This window comes from Ips typographus, linkage group LG16, assembly GCF_016097725.1.
Source record: "Ips typographus isolate SLU linkage group LG16, UJ_Ityp_2.0, whole genome shotgun sequence".
NCBI classification, from domain to species: Eukaryota; Metazoa; Arthropoda; class Insecta; order Coleoptera; family Curculionidae; genus Ips; species Ips typographus.
The window spans coordinates 5,623,835-5,644,825 of record NC_138437.1 but is presented as its reverse complement, the minus strand read 5'-3'; the positions used below and the strand labels follow the sequence as shown (position 1 = coordinate 5,644,825).

General features: G+C 37.5%; 1 protein-coding gene across 5 annotated transcripts; it reads left to right on the top strand.

The window, feature by feature from the left end:
- Positions 1–129: 129 nt before the first annotated feature.
- On the top strand, positions 130–19,394 carry HUWE1 (HECT, UBA and WWE domain containing E3 ubiquitin protein ligase 1). 5 transcript variants are annotated; one of them, XM_081994183.1, is made up of 32 exons: positions 130–398; positions 872–1,166; positions 3,336–3,575; positions 3,636–3,881; positions 3,935–4,206; positions 4,270–4,693; positions 4,748–5,281; positions 5,341–5,958; positions 6,023–6,449; positions 6,582–6,715; positions 6,776–7,060; positions 7,452–10,316; positions 10,370–10,540; positions 10,648–11,086; positions 11,151–11,162; positions 11,216–11,377; positions 11,431–11,575; positions 11,626–12,155; positions 12,208–12,378; positions 12,430–12,507; positions 12,570–12,813; positions 13,573–13,829; positions 13,889–14,143; positions 14,208–14,404; positions 14,695–14,964; positions 15,027–16,688; positions 16,740–17,118; positions 17,542–17,730; positions 17,792–18,113; positions 18,170–18,335; positions 18,391–18,581; positions 18,665–19,394. In XM_081994183.1, exons 2-32 carry the CDS (start codon positions 906–908, stop codon positions 18,765–18,767), a joined length of 12,249 nt encoding a protein of 4,082 aa, XP_081850309.1. In that variant the 5' UTR covers positions 130–398; positions 872–905; the 3' UTR covers positions 18,768–19,394. The 5 variants fall into 5 exon arrangements, with proteins under 5 accessions (XP_081850309.1, XP_081850306.1, XP_081850305.1 ...); XM_081994180.1 differs by having other exon boundaries at positions 15,015–16,688; XM_081994179.1 differs by having other exon boundaries at positions 4,267–4,693; positions 15,015–16,688.
- The last annotated feature ends 1,597 nt before the right edge of the window (positions 19,395–20,991 follow it).

Below are 20,991 nucleotides of genomic sequence, written 5' to 3'. Positions count from 1 at the left end.
ATCATTTGATCGGGCATTTTACTCGTTTTTACTATATAAAACCTCAAACACAATCCACAGTCTCGTGAAGTGAGTGAAGTGTGACAACTTTGACAGTCATATTCTGGAACTGTCTAATTTAACGTCATTTTAAGTATTTTTTTGTCCATCAAAATTTAAGGAAAAAAAAAACATTGAAATTTGGAGTTATTTGTGATGTAGTTTGAGCGTTTGGGTATTCATATTCACAGTACCTTACTGGATTTGTTAGGAATATAGTGAAGAAGAAAAGTGTTTTTGCAGTTACATAAACATCAGATATCCCGCGGTGGTTCCAATAGACGATCACCATTGTTCGTAAACGAAAAAAAGCCACATTGTTACCATATAGCTCAGGATTCAGCATGACTTAAAGAAAGGTATTTGAATTAATATGTTTAAAATTCGTTTTAAGTCTTTAGCTTTAACTTTTGAAAAATAAGATTGATAATGAACATTTTTTGTGTTGTCATTCCATTTCAATATGGCCGATTGATGGAGCCCACATATCAAATTGTGCAATTTTTTTACTAATGCCATATATTCTGGATATTTTCAAATATTCTAATGCGATTTGTTTCTAAAAATACAAGTGGTCCGCAAACCATAATTTTTTTCCATTAATAAGCTCATTGTTTAGGACCTGAGTAATGCCTACCTTATCTCAATGTGTATGTATGTATATACACATTAGTAAATAGAAGACACAACAGTCTACAGTTTCTGTAGTGTTTATCATTGTCTAATTGTGTACTGCAAAGTCATAGAGCATTCATTATATTAATGTGAGATACTTTTTTGATTTATGTATATAAACATGTGTTTGTATGTGATGTAGTAATTTTGTTTGTAGTTATTAAAGGATGTGGAAGTAAAAAGGCCTCAAAATGAAGATTGATAGGTCACGGGCTCGCAAGAGCACTACAGACATCCCAACTGAGTGCATCCAACTTATAGAACGGCTTCAACAATGTTCTTATTCTGAACTACTTGATGAGTTATCAGCTATTACTTCATGGACCTACGGCAAGTGTGAATTACTTCACTGGGCACCTGTTCTGGACATATTTGATAAAATCTTGGGCTCTGCTGCTGAAGCCAGTATAGGCAATAAATGGGCTTTAAGATGTGAAAACTATGGAGAGAAGGTAAGTAAATTTATAATTTTGTGGAACAAATAAATATGTATTATGACTTGTTTTGCTTCATTTTAAAATGGTTTCAGGGTGATTTTTTTAAGTTGATGCCTTTTTTTATCAATATTGGTAAAAGTTCTTGGCAATTGAGCCTTAACTAAAAGTACAATAAAGTATATATTTTTTTCTGGTATGGATGTGATTTTTTTTTATTACAGTGTATGTTAAATTTTGGTAGAATGTATTTCAAAATAAAATTGAAAAAGTTATTTTTTTGTAGAATGGGATGATTAAAGCCATTTTTATTGGGATAACAAATTTTTTAAAATTGAATTTTTATTAATAACTGAGTTGACAAAAAAGTGCCTAGGGAGCTACTAGGTGGCAGAGCTACAAAGTCAGTTAAGTTGAGAGAGACAGTTTAAGAAGAACAACAAAAAGATAATTTTATATGTACTTTAATATTTATTACATCTGATTTAATAATTAATTAATCATTTTTGTAATGGCCACCTTTCTCTAAAGCTAATGTTTAAAGAACTCTTCAAAACCTTGATTACAACTTAAACTGCAAAATCAGTATAAGATTAATATCTTGTCAAGCTCACAAATATCTACAATTTTTATGTGTTGTTGTAATTCTTTTACTCAGTTATATAAACATGTGGAAGTACAAGTAATACTTAATATGTACCTTTTATAGTATTGATAATTCATGATGTCCAGTTCCCCCAAAATATGCACTATTTAAAGCCTTATCTTTCCTAAGAAGCTGTTACAAATCATTGCCACCACCTACAGTTTCAATAAATCTAGGATACTTAAGTGGACATTTGCTGTTAAGTTATTTAGTTAAGTTTATTAGTTAAACAGAATACCAATCATAGAGCTGCTGAGTAGAAGCTCTAGTGTAATTTAAAACCAACTAGTAATCAAGATTTTGTCATAATTTTATATAGATACCAATGTAATATATTTCTGGCATTGTTTGAGCTCTGATACTTTCATTTTTTGAAATGGTCAACACACATATATACTTATTTAATACTTGTGTGATAAAAGCCATACATAACATTCTGTTGAAGGCTTTATCCTGGGTTTCCAACCAATAATAACAATATTTGCTGCAATTATTGATAAGACTTAACTGATTAAATTGTTCCAACACTAATAGAATTTTATGTTGTGTTTTATGAGCAACTTCCAATGGAGAGTCTGTGTTTATAATAATGTATAATTTGAATCATATCAGATTTGTTTTTATTTGTGCCTAAAGAATCATTATATTTTTACTAAAAAAATATTACTGAGGATGGAGTGTTTACTTATAAATTGTCGGAATAGATGGCTAGACTGCAATTATTTGTTCAGTTCGGGGTCATTCTAACAGCATAAATCAAAACATTCCATTTGTTGTGGCTAATTGCCAGGTGCAATTTATTTCTTATCAAAGGCATCATAATGTTGGTGTGGTATGTAGTTGAAAAGCGTATTCAATGATCTTCATATTGCTGAAACAATTCTAGGAAAAAAATTAATTTGCTACAGTTATTTAGTATAAAGTCTTGGTAAACACAATGTTAAACTTGGTCAGATAATTTATTAACTTTACCTGGAAACATGTCAGTAGCAATCTTCTTCTAAGATCCCAAAAAAAATTTAGTTACTTTTTGATGCTGTACATGAATCTATTGCCAAATTATGTAATTTATGTAAAGAAAGAAAAGTAATTTTTTGAGTGCCAATTGTATGATTTTGTCTTTGTATGACCATGAATCACTGTGTGTTATAACCGGAACAACCGCTCATATCATACGTCGAAGTATATCGTTACGAATTTTTAAAACTTTCCTATGTATTCTTTTTTGAATATTGATCGATATCATTCATCCTGGCTGGCACACCATAGTATTAATACCAGAATATTACAGCATATCTATTTCTTAAGTGTTACCTGAAAAGCGACTTTAAATAATTTTATATAATTTCTCAAATTAAGAGATAAACTACTCTCTATGCGGATAGAGGTATTTTTTATTTACTTAAAGATAATTGATAGCAACAAACAATTAAAATCTTCATACATATAATACTTTTACAAGTTTCGCGCTTATGAAGAAAAATAAGGAAAACCTTTTACTGTTGTTTTTAGATTGACATTTATTCGAGTTTTTTTTTCAGGATAAATTGCTACTGATCTCCATTCTTAGATTTACAAGTTTACTAATAGAACACTCATTTTCTCGACATCTATACAATTCAATGGAGCATTTGCTGGTCTTGTTGTCATCCAGTGATATGAGTGTTGTTTTAGAAGTTCTGAATTTGTTGTATATGTTTTCAAAACGCAGTAATTTTATTACTCGTCTCAAGACTGAGGAGAAAGAATGTCTTTTATCTAGATTGCAATATTTAGCAGAGGTATGGGATTAAAGAAGTTTTAAGATTCAGTAATTATGCCACACTTTGTTTCTACTATAGAATTGGGGTGGAAAGGAAAATGGTTTTGGTCTAGCTCACTGCTGCAAACCCCATAAGACCATGCCAGCAAGCGCCACGACATTACACGTAGAATTTCATAAAGATGAAATAAAATCTAAGACACAACAAGTTGGAAAATCCAATATTTGCATTATTCACATTGAACATGTGGATAAAATTAATAAAACTCCGGCTTCGATTATGAAGTCTCTTATGAGCATGTATTCGATACCTGTAGAGAAAGAGGTTGGTTTCTGTTATTTTTTAATGAAATTTTGATTTAATGTGAGTTTTATTAGGTGTGGTTATTTACTCATGTGAGACTAGCTATCAACTTTTCTAATTATGAGAAACGTCTGAAGTGCGTGCAGGCCAGGTTGCAAGCACTTTCAGTGCTGGTTTATTCAAATGCTATACAGGATTCTCCGTCAAATTTACTTTACTCAGGACTTTTGGAAGAGTTAGTTGAGGTTGTACAGCTTCAGTATCCTCATGTAACCGACATACGATGTGCAGCTTTGCGAACTTTAACTGCTATTATTCATCTGGATAGAAATACCCAATTTCCTAAGTAAGATCATTTTATACAAGTCAGTAGGGCATTGATGTCAATTATTTTATTTGGTTATAGTAGAAGAGCGGGTGCGAGGTTAAACAGCATAATAGACGTAACTGGAGCCAGTCAATATCACGGTTTTTTGCCAACATTAGTGAGAAACTGCATAACGTCCCTAACTAGTACGACACAGGAAGTTGTACAGAGCGACTTGAAAAGTACTAATTCACTGGACAAATCTGGATCATCTAAGACATTATTGGAGCCTGGAACATCATCAATTGAAAACTCAGACGACGATTCTTCATTTCCTGCTTGCACTGATGTGGAAGAAGAGCCTGATCAAATTAAATTTCCAGTCAGTCTCACGACAGCATTATTTTCATTCTTATATCATTTGGCCAGTTATGATGTAGGCGGTGAAGCTTTGGTGTCGTGCGGAATGATGGAATCTCTACTCCAGGTTATTAACTGGCACGGTTACGAATTGGATCACATTACGGTAAGAGTTGTAAATTTAAAAATAACGGTATGTATATGTTAAATAATATTCTAGTTTGTTACTCGAGCCGTCAGAGTTATCGACTTAATCACCAACATTGACATGCAGGCATTTCAAGCGCACGGGGGATTGAATAGCTTTATTAATAGATTGGACTTAGAAGTGGGTTTTTGTAAATCTGAACAGTTATATTCTGTTAAAACCAACCAAGTAGAACAAAATTTCGAAGAATCGCCTGCCCAACCGGCCAATGAAGATCTGCCAGTTGTCGAATTGGAGGCCGTTAACGAAAATGCAGGAAAAACTTGTTTACCTCAAAGAGCGGCTCTTCTTAAGTCCCTATTAAACTTTTTGAAAAAAGCTTTTCAAGACTCAGCTTTCGCAGAAAGCATTCGTCACTTAATGGAAGGACCTTTACCCAACGCTTTAAAGAACATAATTGCCAATGCGGAATATTATGGACCTTCGTTATTTTTATTAGCAACAGATGTTGTCACAGTCTATGTTTATCAGGAACCAGCTTTACTGTCCGCATTGCAAGATAATGGTTTGACTAGCATCGTAATGCACGCTTTACTCGTCAAGGAGGTATGATTTAATGCTATGCATGAGGAAATTGTAATTATTAAAAAAAAAATGTTAAATAGGTTCCTTGCACCAGAGAAGTACTAGGCTCTTTGCCAAACGTATTCAGTGCTCTGTGCTTGAATGCTCGAGGTTTAGAAGCATTTGCCAAACACAAACCGTTCGAAAGACTCTTCTACATTTTGGTCTCTCCAGCTTACCTACCAGCTATGCGCAGAAGGCGGAGTTCCGAACCGCAAGCAGACACCGCATGTAATTTAGGTAGTGCAATGGATGAACTGATGCGTCATCAACCCAGCCTAAGACAAGACGCCACCATCGCCATAATCAGCTTGTTGGAAGAATTGGTGTTTATTGGAAGCGATCCAAAATATGTGTGCTGGAGGCCACACACTCGAGTCGAAACAGTAACCACTACACCGGGTCGAACAACTACCACCGAAGGATCTTCAGATGAAGAGGAGGAGGAAGAGGAAGAAACTTCAACTAGTTCGCAAAATGCTAACGCGCAGGTTCAATCTGAAAACGGCTCTACATCTCAACAGAATAATCCAGTGCCTGTCGGAAATGAGCGCCAACCAATAGCTCTGATCGACTACGTCCTTAACACTATGAAGTTTATCGACGCTATTTTAAGTAACAACTCAACTGATGATCATTGCAGAGAATTTGTGCAAAAAGTCAGTTTGTTCTACTCATCTATGGTGATGATATTTATGTAACAAAACTTTTTGTGTCTTACAGGGTGGCCTAAAACCTCTGCTTCGTTTATTGGGACTGCCAAACTTACCGGCCGATTGTCCAGTCACCAATACAGCTCAAGCAGTCGCTACCGTGTGCAAAAGCATTTTGAACCTCGCCCACGAACCATTTATTTTTCAAGAAGGCTTGCAGCAACTAAGCGAAGTTTTAGATCGACTGAAACCCCTATGCTCTCCTTCTGAAGAACCAAGATTTATGGGAGGATCGCGATTATTGGCCGAGTTGGCTCGCACGCCAGATCCTTCTGTCGCCTTCAATTCTGCGAAAGGAACTCCGCTTTTACACGCTATGGGAGCAGCTCACGGCTACGTACTAATGTTTGTGCATGTTTGCCGAACCGGACAAACCGAAATACGTAGTTTGTCTTTGCAACACTGGGGCAAAAAAGAAGGAATCAAAGTTCTTAAAGGTATGATTTGACGTTTGGAAAATATATTGATACTCATTTTTTTATATGTTAATTATTCTCAAATGAATGAAACACGAGAAACAATACAATTTGTTTATTTTTAATTGTAACAATTTTGTTTTTTTTTAATAGGATTAGCAGAACTATACACAGCATTAGTATGGGAAAGCACGCTCTTATTAGCGTACTGCAGTGAAGATTTAATACCAGGCGAATGTGATTTTACAAGAGAGAACATTGAAAGGCTTAACATATTTTTCGAACGGGTATGTCTCATGTTTAATGTGTTAATTTTTGTAAGTTTTTTAAGTTGCTTTGTTTAATAGTGTGAAGCCAGTCATAGTACGGGAACAGAAACATCCAGCCCGCCTTCTACTATAGACATGCTTTGCAACAGTCACCCGCATATCGACCTTGATGCACAGGAGTTAACAAAGTCTGATAGGAACTTAAAATTCATCAAACCTTTATTAGGAGCCTCATCCAGATTAGGACGCGCCCTTGCTGAATTATTTGGGCTGTTAGTGAAGCTTTGCGTTGGATCTCCAGCTCGACAACGTAGAGGTCAAAACAGTGCTGCCACGCCGCCTCCTTCCGTCCATGCCAAAAAGGTAAGTTTTTTGATTTCACCTTAGAAAAAATAGATTTATCCCTATAAAACGAAAAAGCGTTTTTATTTTATTATGAGGTTATTTGATGAGATAGATAATTTAATACAATTAACACTTGATATTGCACCCTTTTTCCTTCCACAAAATACTAGTGGCACATTCAAATAGTCGTGTTCTTTCAAACAGACCTTTAAGTTTTCATTTTAATATTTACAAAAAAAAATGAAAACAATAAAAGGGTGTTTTAATGTCAATTGGTAGTTTACAGAAAAATTACTTATTTTTCAAGTCAAGTTTAAGTTTTTCTTCTCTTTTAAAAACCTGACCGAATTTCTGTGAATGAATTTTGCGGCACTAGGCTTATAATAAAGCCTGTCATTATTAATTTTAGGTGGCGTTGGCCTTAAACGCCTTACTAGCTAAAGGATTAGACAGCGACTCTCTCCCACCTTCGCCCAACAAAAAATGTCGTCTTACCTTCTTAGTATGTAGCGTAGGATTTACAAGTCCTATGTTATTTGATGAACGTCGATACCCTTACTACTTGATGTTGAAAAAATTTGTCAGCATGGGTGGCCAGGCTACTTTTTTCAAATGTTTTAAGTGGGCATTGGGACGCCATTCTGACGGTCCAACTGACATTGCATCGTTACCCGAGGGAACGTTGGGTTTCTTAGACGCTTGGTTGAATTTGCTTGAGAAAATGGTTAATCCCAAAACGATTTTAGAAAGTCCACACATAATTTCAAATAGACCGAACGCAGCCTATAATTTTGACGCCGTTAAATACTTAATTCAAGTTCACCGACTGGCATTCGACAGTATAGAGAAACTGTGGAAGCACATTCCCATTACCGCGTACGGACCTAGAATTTCAGAAGCTATTCTAGTTATTTTGAAACATATTTTTGCCGGCGAAAAAGTGATTCGTGATAAGTTGAAACAGGATGATGCTAGAAGTGATCAAGCAGCTTCCAGTACCGCACAAGCTGCTAACAGAGATAGTGATGATAATTTACGTCACTTAATCGATATGGGATTTACGCGAGAGCACGCTTTAGAAGCTTTGCTTCACTCTAATAATCTTGAGCAAGCCACCGACTATTTGCTGTCAAATCCTCCTAATTCCAGAGCCTCTAATTCCAATATGGAGGTGGAAGTTTCCGAAGACGATCAAGTAATGCAAGCTATAGCCATTTCCTTGGGTAGCAATAACACCCCAGACAATCCGCACGCAACTTTGGAAGAAATGCGAGTTATATTAGATAAATTTACAGAAAACGCTCTAGAAATGGGTTTGGATGCCATGCAAAAGTTGCCCGATTTGACTTACAAGATATGCGAACTATTGGTCACTATAATGAAGAGAAATGGTAAAACTTTTAGAGATAACTTACTGGAAACTTTTGTCAAAAAGATTTACCTACTTGCTAATGAACTGAATGTTTCTTCAAGATCGAGAACAGATCCTAAGTCGATCTATGAGGCATTGACTAATACAGAGGATGCAAAAGTTCTAGGTTATTATTTACATTTATTTATATTGTTCTACGAAGTAGCATCTTATTACGAAATGAAGCTACCCTGTATGGCCACATACGGAACTCGTTTAATGAACTTGATCATAAAATTAATAGCTCGATCCCAACTATGCATGAGTCACTTGGCGAAAGAAACTCCGAATATTGCCGAACCCCATTGGCTACCTGCAGGTTTCATTTTCCTTGATTCTTACTCTAAAGTGGCCAATCGTACCGACCGCAAATACAAGATGCACATGAGTACCAGCAGAGTCTGGCGATGGTATGATTTAGTCACAGGAAGATGGACTGATTACACCCCTGCTAATAACAGAATTATAAACGAAGCTTACTGGTCTGGTGAACAAACTGTTAGAGTTACCTGTGGAAGGAAACGATACACCATAACTTTCCCTAACATGCTTCAAATGAATGAAGAAACTGGAAATAATAGACCCATAGCCATGACACTTTTAACAATTACTCATCCTTGCGTTACACTTGATGCTGAAGTTCCTCAAAGTCCGTTATTCGCAGAGCTCACTCGTAAAGAAAGAAACCGTTGTATTCCTGTACCACCACTATCCAAGCGTCAAATTAAAATAATTGTCAAATGTTGTGCAAGGTTGTTACATCAACAAACATTGACTCGAGAGCTTCTCCATGCAATTTTGCAAGTTTGTGTGAGGTTTACAAGAGATTATGAAATGGCTAAAGAGTTTGTGAATGCCGGAGGAATCACCCGTTTACTAACTATGAAGCGCATTGCCGATTTTGGAGGTTTTGGTGTGCTAGCTACTATTATAATTAGACACGCGTTAGAAGAACCGAACATTTTAACTTACGCCATGGAGAAAGTTTTACGAGGAAGGGTCCAAAGAGCACTTCCGCCCCCCTACAGGGAGTTAATTTACCTATCCCGGCAATTAGGAGCCGCTATCACTCGAGCACCTGAAGTTTTCTTCACAGTTTCAAAGAACATTCTTAGAGTGGACATTACGGCTGCTAAGCCGGGTGATACTTTTGATTCGGCTTTTCCTTTGAGAGCAATACCGATGACAAAACCCAAAGCGCCACCTCTAGAAGATCCTGTTTCAATTCAAGTGGTGTACGATTTATTAGATGCTCTTGTAATGCCCCTATCAGATAAGCCAGCGTCGAAAGACGGTGGAGAAGAGGGTCAAGGGGACGCCGATAAAGCCAAACCTTCCAAGTCAAAAAAGAGCTCTGGGTCTCAGTCTAAACCAGGAACGTCTGGAACATCTGGTACTCAAGAAGAAAAAGATGATGAAGTTGTGAGTCCCATGCTCTCCAAGTCTGTTGTACTAAAAATTCTTGCAGATGCGGTAGTGTCTTATGGTCCAATAGCTAAACTTATAACGGAGTACACATACCAAGCCGATCGCGTTGAATGTATTATTGAAGATACTACGGCATTGGCATTTATTTTTGACAAAATTCTCCCTGAAACTGAAAATATATCAGACTCTGATTGTTCGACTATGTGCCGAATTCTGATAGCTTCTTTGGCATCCGCTAACCATTCCCCAGAAGCTCAAATGATCCTCGTTAATGAAGTCAAAGCGGCACTAGGTCGTGCGTTAGCATTGTCAGAAAGTTCAGAAAAACATAATCATGTTCAGCAAATATGTGGAATAATTTCAACGATGATCGACAATTGTCCTATACCACCTAGGGGAGTTAATAGTGCTCCTCTCGTTAATAACATCATAAAGGTGAGTTTGTAGAAAAAGTTTACATTTATTATAACCCGGATATAATATTCTAGTTGATGATTCGACGAGGATTAGTTAGCGATTTAGCCAAAATTATGCATTCTTTGGATCTGTCTTCGCCGCATACTCCTTTTACTGCTAACGCTGCTTTGAAACCGCTAGAATCTCTTTCGCGGACCATCAATCAACCTGGTCCAACTACTGCAGTTGCGAAAGGACGAAAGGTATGTTTGTAGTGTATTTTTTCAGTTTTCTAATAACACGTTGAGGTTTAGTTTTTGTCTTTATTTTGTGCAAGAATAGGTAGAATACATTAAATGTCGTGTTTTAGTCTGTTGGAACCGATACCGAAGAATTGTCAGCCAGTGCAAATCCACAATCTGAACCGACTCGAATACTGGAAGAAGAAGATACTGAGAACGCAGAAGATGCTCAATCAGAAGCAGCAACCGAGAGGAACGAAGGCGGTGAAGGACAACGCGATCGCGATAGGTTGGAGGAGATCATGGAGCAAATTCTAGATGGTACTGCAGAAGCGATACGCAGCACTATGGATATCGACGATGAGAGTTATGACCCAGAAAGGGATCCTACTGAAGAGCTAATGAGCACTGACTCTGGAGAATCGGATTCAAATCCATCTGATGACAACGATGATGATGGAAATAATGATGACGATGACGGAGTAGATGTTAATATGGAAGACAATGACGACAATGATGATAATAATTACGAAGATGAGGATGATAATAATGATCGAGGAGGTAGAGGTAAGTTTCTCATTTCACTTGCCTAGATTTATTAATGAATGTCGTTATTATTTTGTGCATTCAGGCCAGATAAGAGGTAATGTTGATTGAATAAATTTGAGTTATTTAATGATTTTATTTTGGGTATAGATAGTCAATTCAGAACTTCCCGGGTATTCAGAGTGGATCACGAGGAAGATGTGTTAATGATTCACTATGAAGGAGAAAATGAGACACCACTACCCAGGATGGTCAGATGGAATGAGAATGGTTATGCAGTTCCTATGTTAGACGATAATTCGGGCGATCATGGTTTGTAGTTTGCAAATAGTATTGACTGTTATTTTATGAGATCAACATTTTAGCCATTATTCATCCACTATTACTACAACGGACTGGGCCAGATAGCACCCAGAACTCTATAACGAGAAATCAGCGCACTAATCGACCAAGGCGATACCAGTATTTGTTTAATCCGAGAAATGCCAATCCTCCTGTAATATTGCAAAGGTAATTTTTATCAATCGTTTGTGAAGAAGAATTGACATTATTTATTATAGGTTATTGGGTACCCACGATCCGCATGCAATGGCTAACATGATGACAGCCAACAACATTCTTGCGGCCCCTACAGACGCTACGCGCGAACAAGCCAGAGTTGTCATAATGGATAACTTTGGAATTATTCCGCCTAACGAAGAACAAATTGACTTTGTAGACCAATCAGGGTATCTTTTTGGTCCCAGTCTAGCAGCCACACTCAGCCACGTCCCGCCAGTAGTTCATTGGTGGAATATGGAATCTAAGCTGCTTGATTTGGAATCAGTATTTGATTGTACTTCTTGGATTTGCAACCAGCTGATGCCTTCGCTGCTTAAATATAGAAATGATGAATTGAACGTCAAGCAGGTTCGGGCCGACGAAGAGAAAGCTAGGAAGCGCAAGTTTGCTGCTGCTGGTTCGTCTGAAGCCAGTGGTGAGAATAAAAACGATAAGTGGGAACTTCCAGAACTTCCCGATGACGGATATGAGGCTAACGATGCTTATGTTGTTAATTATTCGGACGGTGAAAACGATCCAAACAGTCAAGGTTGGGTGATTGTTTATAACTTAGAAACATGTTAGTAATGTGCGTGGTTTAGATCGAACGGAGAGGAGAGAACAAACTGATGAAACAATTCCAGTCCGCATAGTGGGAAATCCATCTCCAGGAAGAGACCCTATAGTGGTCATGGGCGTGCCTTGCAGAAGTAGAACGTACGTCATTAACTATCCCAGCGATTCTAACTCGGGAGACAGCTCTTCCAACAGAGGTAACTTTATTTTTGCTACACTATGAGTATTTGTAATCAACGTTATTACAGACGCAGATGAGAACTCCGAAGATAGGCAAGATTCCAGAGCTGATGTTGACGATATCTTTGTAGAACGGAATAGGGAAGGTAATGTTTATTGTGTATTTTTTTTTGACTTTTCACGCTTTTTTTTGTATTACTTAAAACAGACATTGACGGAGTCCCTGTCGAACCTTCTAACGCTTCAAGTAATTCGAACGCTAGTCAGCCATCAACTCAAAATGAAATGGTCGTCTCTCCTTTGCAAATGACTTTCAGAGCAGCGGGCAGTTCTAGTTCTCAACCAGTTTTACAGCTTGGTCAAGCTTCAGCACTTGTACAGACACACACTAGCAGTGGTGTATCCACTGAGAGAACAGAAGACAGCAATAGTAGAGCAGATTCTGAAAATAGGTGAGATTTAACAGCTCGTTTGTATCTTTGTTCTGTAGAAGTAAACAAGTCCAATTTTCTGTTAATCTAGAGTTTTTGATTAGATATTTTAGCAACAGTTGTAAAAATCTCATAGATTATAAATAAAATGGACTTAATATAGTTTACTTCTCAGGTCAATGTTATCAATTATGTTGGAAGATACTCGCTCATGGCCGTAAAGAGCTTCTGGTCAATTATTTTTGATTGCACCTGCAATATATTGATTAGATCATCAAAATACGTTTTTCTTTTAGTTAAGAATCAATAACCTTTTTATGTGAAAAACTTACTTTTGGAAAGCTTTTAATTATTTGTTCTGTGCAGTTTTTTTATGTAAATAAGTACGTGTTTTTTGCTGCTTTGCATATATATGAGGGTAAACTAAAAATGTTATTTGTAGCCAGAAATAAATGATGACCATTTCAAATTACTACTAATACAACCAGATCAACTAATTGCTATTATAAAAAGAAATGAGTCAAAATTTCTTTGGACTATATTTTAACCACACCCAGTACCTCACAGTCTGGCAGATTGCCAAGTTATTTTTGCTGTTAATGTAACATGTCAGTTTACTCCACACTACACAATTTAAAATCTTGTTTCTCTTTTAACAATAAAGTGAACAATATCTGTTTCTTCGAACAAAACAAATAGGTGCAGAATTTTATTAACAGAAATGTTTTGGGATTATCAACCAAACAAAATTTCTCCTTCTCTAATAATTTTTGATTACAGCATGAGCGACATCTTCCCACCGAATATGTCCCCAATTTACCCTCACGTTACGACAACGCCTAGATTGCACGGTAGTCCCGCTTCGCTTCAAGCTATTTTTGAAGAAGCTATTAATCAGCATATAGAAGAGTACACAGCTACCAGAGATAGAGATCGAGTCCCGACTGAAGGAACTTCCAGCAGTAGTTCCTCTGAGCCTCAAAGCCAGGCAGATGAGTCACGTCCTGAAAGCGAAGGGGGTTCTAGTGTTATTCTAGGTGAGTATTTTGAACTTTCTTAGGTACATAATATATAATGAAATGTCTTGTGTGCACAGTGGAACCGGAGCCTAGAGATTTGATAGAAACTCCTGTAGTAAATGTGGAACCTTCAGCCCCACCTACTGCCGCCGGCCCTAGCTCAGCCCCAGACGATGAAGAAATACCAGAGGGAGTAGACCCATCTTTCCTAGAAGCTTTACCTCCAGAAATTCGAAGAGAAGTACTGGAACAACACAGAATATTAAGCCGTCAACAAAGACTTGCTGCTCGCGCAGCAGAAACTGCCACTACTAGCAGCAATACTGAAGAAGGTTAGTCATTCTTGAAGTATTTTCAAATATATTTCTTAATTCTTATTGTTGTTGCGTTGAAAAGAAGCCTCCACTTCAGCCGAAGCCGCTCAAGAAGTCAGCCCCGAGTTCTTAGCTGCATTGCCTCCGGCACTACAAGAGGAGGTTTTAACTCAACAAAGACTAGAACAACAAAGGCAAGCCGCTGCCAGAGCTCCTCCAAATGAACCAGTGGACGCGCATGCTTTTTTCCAAACCCTGCAGCCATCACTGCGCACTATGGTAAGTACTAAAAATGTTATAATGTTTTTCATAAAGTTGATTACAGTAAATTATTTGGTACAGTATTTCATTGGTTAAAAAACTGCTTATAACTACACATAATTTTGGACTTCTATGCTCTATATTTTCTTTACTTCATAAAAAATTAAATGTATTCCTTGTTTCTTTTATGTTTGTATGTTAAAACTTTATTAGTCTATTTTGACAAATAATGAAATCTTAATATTTTTCCAGTTTTTTCACTTGTTTACATGTAGTAACAGATTATTTTTATTACTAAAACAAAATAGATCTTGTCGGATATGGAAGATTCGCAAATGTCGGCACTACCACCGGAATTAGCGGCTGAAGCCCAAAACTTAAGACGTGACTGGTATGCAAGAAATAGACAACTTGCCCAAGAACGGTTCCTACAAAGCAGCCTGCCAACGTTAATCAGGCGAAGTCGAGTTGACCGACAGGGACAAGGCCGCCCTATTACATTTCAAAGAGGTGGTTGGAGCCAGTGGAGCCGGGATTTCATGTCTAATACCTCTTCTGCTAGAGGAACTACAAATTTGGTAAATAATTTAAATTTTGAAAATACAATTTAATTACATTTGACAAGTAGCGTAACTTACAGATGAGAATACGTGGAAGACAGCTTTTAGATCATGAGGGCATAGCTTGTTTGTTGATTTTACTCTTCACGGACGACCCTCATCTTAATAAACTACGTCTGCATAGGGTGATTAGGAATTTGTGTTATCACGCTCCAACTAGAGATTGGATTATAAACGCATTGTTGACTATTGTAAATAAAAGCGTGAGAGCTCGAGTTGAAGATATTATGAGGGAATCATCAAGAAAAGGACCTCGCGCAGGTCCACTGACCAGCAAACTCCAAACAGATCTTAGACACGTAAATGTGGGAGGTAATTGGTTGACTATTAGAATGGAAGCAGCTCTTGGTTGTGCTGCCTATGTGTTCAGTGTAAATAAATCCGTTGGCAAAAGATGTAGCGGTTATCAAGCCATTGGAATCCATCCGCAAGCCGCGCCTGTAGTTTGCAGAAATGCATTAGACATATTTACTGCTTTGGCTAAAGCATTTCCAACATGTATTTTGCCTATTAAAGTGTTTAGAGACGACAGTGTTGATAGGAGTCCACTTACTCCAGTGAAAGTGAGTCCTGCCGGACAACCAGACTTTTGGGACACATTGCTGAAACTCGATTCCGCCGGTGCTAAAAAAGGAAAAAGCATTGCAAAAGCTGTCATTACTTCTACTAATTCAGACAACGATAATATATATTTCAATAACACTGTGTTTGGAAGATTAATGAATATGTTGGGATCCCAAATTGTGAACCAGAATGTTTACTTTACAGATAGCTTGCTCAAATTGCTTTCTGTGACTACCTCTGGAATGCCTGAGTTGATTAAACCTCTACGCCTAAAAAAAGGAAGTGTATTTCAACCTACGATTGAGCAGGGTGAGGACAGTTCAATTTACGGTTTGACTTTAGCTGTCAAAGTTATATCTAAGAAGTGTTGCTCTGAGGAAGGTTTGGAATTTTTGACCAGTCTTCTTATGAATATTTCAAGTGCCTCCCTCGAAACGGGCTTCATGATAATGAATCTTTTATTGGCTGGAGTTGTTGAAATTGGGCGTGTCGTGGAAGAGCAAATAAAAAGTATGCATGCAGATTTGGAAGAATTTTTGCAAATGTTGGAGGAAAAAGAGGAAAGAGAAAAAGAGAGCGGACCTTCCACCTCTAAAGGCGTGATCTTCAATAGGTTTACTAACGAGCAAATTATAGTAACGGCTTCCAGCAAAGTTAAGGCGAGTTGTGAACTTCAACTTCCTTCAATGAGGCCTTTGACCTGTAAAGGATCCAGCCAAAGTTACTTTTTGCGAGTGTTAAGACTGATCGTTCAAATTAGGAACGCATTTATAAACACGGTTAAGAGAAACAATATATCCGTTGAGCTTACTGCTTTGAATGAACATTTGAAACCAATAGAAAATTTATGGAACACACTCAGTTTGTGTCTTTTGGAACTGGAACATGCCCGTGATCACCATGCAGTTTTAGTCCTACAACCTGCTGTAGAGGCATTCTTTTTAGTTCATTCGCCTCAACAAGCAACGTTTCTTTTCGGTTTTGATGAAATCGGAACTCCAAGTCCTCCAGGAGAAATTGGAAATGAAAATACGGAAAGTTCCAGCTCAACCAGTGGTGATGCACAGTCCGAGTCCGAACCTGCTGCTGCTCCTACAGCCGGAGAAGAGCCTCCTGCGGTAATATTTTTGTTTATTGTATTATAGTTTGATATTAATATTTGGCTTTAGGCTCAAGAAGAAGCATCGCGATCCAGCTTTGACTTCGATCACCGACATTCAGATACTAACCGGCAAATTACTCCGGAACAGCAGAAGTTCTTAGCGTTCGCGGAGAAACACCGAACTGTACTTAACCAAATTCTGAGGCAGAGCTCCGCTCATTTAGCAGACGGGCCTTTTGCTGTGCTAGTGGATCATACTAGAATACTCGACTTTGACATTAAAAGACGGTACTTCCGAACTGAATTGGAACGAATGGATCATGGAATACGTCGGGAGGAGACTGCCGTTCACGTGAGACGGAACAACGTTTTTGAAGATTCGTTTAGGGAGCTCTTTAGAAGGCCACCAGAAGAATGGAAGAACAGATTCTATATTGTTTTTGAAGGTAAAAATTATTTAAATTTAAGGCATAGTATTTGTTATTGCAATTAAGTACTCTCTGTGCCAGGCGAAGTAGCAGTGGAACTTACTGTAATACTTAAGCATTTTCGGTTACCGAAAATATAAAAATTAGAAGTACAACTACACAAAATAAAAACTAAATCAATAAATTAAAATTACAGCGGGAAAAAATTTAAGGAAACTGTCAACAAACGTCTAAAAATCAATATTAATAATCTCGTTCAGTTCATATGTAATAGAAAAGGTGCCTTTAGTTCAAAGTGTCCTAAGTTGTAGTTGGGAAAATGCTCTCTAGAAATAGAACATTTTTCAGTTTACTGGCAATACAGGTTGCTTAACAAAGTTTGTTTTTAATTTTCCGAAAAATAAAATTTCTGTCTTCTGATAATTTATTGTTTATTTGCAGAGGAAGAAGGTCAAGACGCTGGTGGTTTATTAAGGGAATGGTACGTGATCATATCCAGAGATATTTTCAATCCCATGTATGCCTTGTTTACGGTTTCACCCGGAGATCGAGTGACTTACATGATAAACTCGGCCAGTCATTACAATTCTAATCATCTGTGTTATTACAAGTTCGTGGGGCGAGTGATTGGTAAGTCTTGCAGACTATTAAAATTGAAATCCACGTGTGTTAACAATTTGGTTTTTTGCAGCGAAAGCCATTTACGACAATAAATTGCTAGAATGTTACTTTACCAGATCATTCTACAAACACATACTGGGAATTCCCGTTAAATACACTGATATGGAGAGTGAAGACTATAGCTTTTATAGAGGCCTAGTCTATCTAATGGAAAATAATATAAACAATCTGGGGTTGGATTTGACTTTTAGCACTGAAATTAGCGAATTTGGAGTTACTGAGACTAGAGACTTGATACCCAACGGAAGGCACATTCCTGTAACGGAAGATAACAAAATGGAATATGTGCGATTAGTTTGTCAAATGAAGATGACTGGAGCCATAAAACAACAGTAAGTGTTTTTTGATTAGCGCTTTTTTAAGTTTCTATTTCCTGCTCATTTTTAAGGCTTACCGCGTTCTTGGAAGGGTTTTACGACATTATTCCAATGCGTTTAATTTCCATATTTAACGAACAAGAACTCGAGTTACTAATCTCGGGACTTCCCAACATCGATATTGATGATCTGAAAGGCAACACTGAATATCACAAATATCAATCAAATTCTCTTCAGGTAAATGTTCAACACTTAATTTGATTTATCTTTAAAATGAGCTTATTTTTTGCAGATTCAATGGTTCTGGAGAGCTTTAAGGGCATTCGATCAAGCCGATCGAGCAAAGTTCCTTCAATTTGTCACAGGTACTTCGAAAGTGCCTTTACAAGGTTTCGGCGCCCTCGAAGGCATGAATGGTGTTCAAAAGTTCCAAATTCACAGGGATGATCGGTCTACTGATCGCTTACCGTCCGCCCATACTTGGTAAGTCATATTTTTTATTTAGTCAAAGTTTTTTTCACAGAATTGTGTAAGTTACTTGAATAACTGACATTCTATTTTTGTAGTTTCAACCAATTAGATTTACCGGTATATGAAACGTACGACAAATTGAAGGCCTATCTGCTGAAAGCTATCCACGAATGTTCGGAAGGTTTTGGCTTTGCTTAAGTTATCTTTTAATGTTGTGTAAGACTGATGTGTTAATTTGTTTATATATATCATCCTCTAATATAATCCTGATGTGTACATAGCGTATGTTACCGCCTTCGAGGGAGATAGCTATATCAAATTGTAAGGTTGACTGTACAAAAAAAAAACATACCTACCTAGGTGTACTATTGTAAAATAAAACCGATATTTGAGGACATAACACTAAAAAAAAATATATTTAAACTAAAATTAATGTCAGTTTAATGTTATACGTTTATTTTGTTAACTGTAAATTTCTCACTAGGATTGAACATGTAATTTGTAAATGGGCCCTTAAGGCATCCGAGTGTGATACAATGAATTTGTTTTTTCAGGTTCACTCTTATTGTAATTAATATTAGATTTATAAGATTTTTTAGTATTTTAGAGATAGTTCAATTTAAGTTTATTATTCAATTTGGTTTCATTATTGTTTTTTTACTTTTACTTATGCCAAAAGCATCTGCGCTTACAATTATTGTATTTTAATGTACAGGGTTACCAAATGCCGCTCTGTACCAATCCAATTTTTGCAAGAATTAAATTAATTGTATGTAACTGTATCAAATCAAATATTTATATTTCAAATAAAGATTATTGAGTTCATTTGCTTGATTCAGTAAAAATGTTAGTAGGTGTTAATAAAAGCCTTTTTGGCCATTCTCCCTACATCCATCCTCACTCTCAGTGTTACAGCTAAAATTTGTTAATTTTACTTAAAGCTATATTTGCGTTACCCCATTAGACAATTGCCAGAAAATATCTGGCAATAATATATTTCAAATTATTTGGCCCTTCAGAGGCACTCTAGGATTTGATTCTAACTTTTCACTAATTAATTTCTGACACTTATCAAGCACAATAGATTAATGGTAATGGTAGGTGTGGATGGTGACAGATGTACTGCGACCTGATTAGATTTCTGTACCCCATCTTCTTCTGCTATCTCAAGGTTTCCTTGTTCATAGCAGCCCCTCAAGATTTAGTTCCTTTAGGAATTTCAGGATCTTGAGTTGGTCTGTTCGCGGTATTTCTTCCACAGCCAGCTGGGGTAATCCCAGTGTGTTAATCTTCTGTGGCGTCCAGCCTTTCTGGTTCTTCTCCGCAAAACCTGCAGGTACTGTCCTCTTCTAGGCCTAGCTTCCTTAGGTGTTCTCTGAGTCGACAATGACCCGTTAGAAACCCCGTTAATGCTTTGAGACTAATTTTGCTGAGGTTAATCAGTGTCTTCGATCTTGCTCGGTTAAAATTGCCGAGGAGATCTTTGGCCTGCATCAGTCCTGGCAGTCTTTGCCACTGCGTTGCTCTCAGTTCTTCTTCAGCTTTACTAAGTGCTTCCTGGACATATGCTTTTCCAAGGCAGCAGAATGGTTCTGGCCCGATCAGTTCCTCCTTCCTTGCTTCCTTCCTGTCGAGGTTAAACTGAATACACCTTTCTATGGCGTGAATTTCCGCTTGAAAAATGCTAGGGAACTGGCCCATGGGTTCGGAGTATTTGGTGCGAGGCCCGTAGACTCCTGCTCCAGTCCCCTCGGGAGTTTTAGGTCCGTCCGTATACTATATTATGGAATTTGTTCCCAATGTTTGAATGGATTCTCTGCTCCAATCTCTCTTGGTGCTCAGTTCCGTTCGAAATTGTTTTTCGAAACTAAACTTCCTGATGATTTCGTCGGTTGGGAGATCGGCGAGATGTGCACTGCCAGTAGGCAGTGAGTCCCTTGCACTGTGTGCTCTCCTTTTAAATCCGGCCTTATCCAACCTGAGATGTGTTCCCCAAGCACTTCTTCTCACCATGATGTGGAGCGGTGTGAGGTCGAGAATTAATGCTGCCGTGGGGGTTGATCTCATTGATCCCGTTATGCAAAGACTCTCACATTCTCTTATGTTTTCCTTGTTGTGGCAAGTTCGGTTTTTCTGTGCCACACTACTGCGCCGTATGTGGTCATAGGTCTCACTATCATGGCACACCATCAGTGATGACCTTGCCTTGCTGGCAATCTTTTCTACGTGGGGGTTCCAGATAAGTTTTGAGTCTAGGGTAAGTTTTAGATACTTAACCTCTTGCCGCCATTCTAAGTTTTCGTCGTTGAGGCGGATATTTCTCAAGTCTTGTTCTTTTGGTGAAAGGTACCACTGTGGTTTTTGATGAGTTGATTCTCAATTCCACTGATAAACACCATCTTCTGGTGGTCTCTATTAGTGG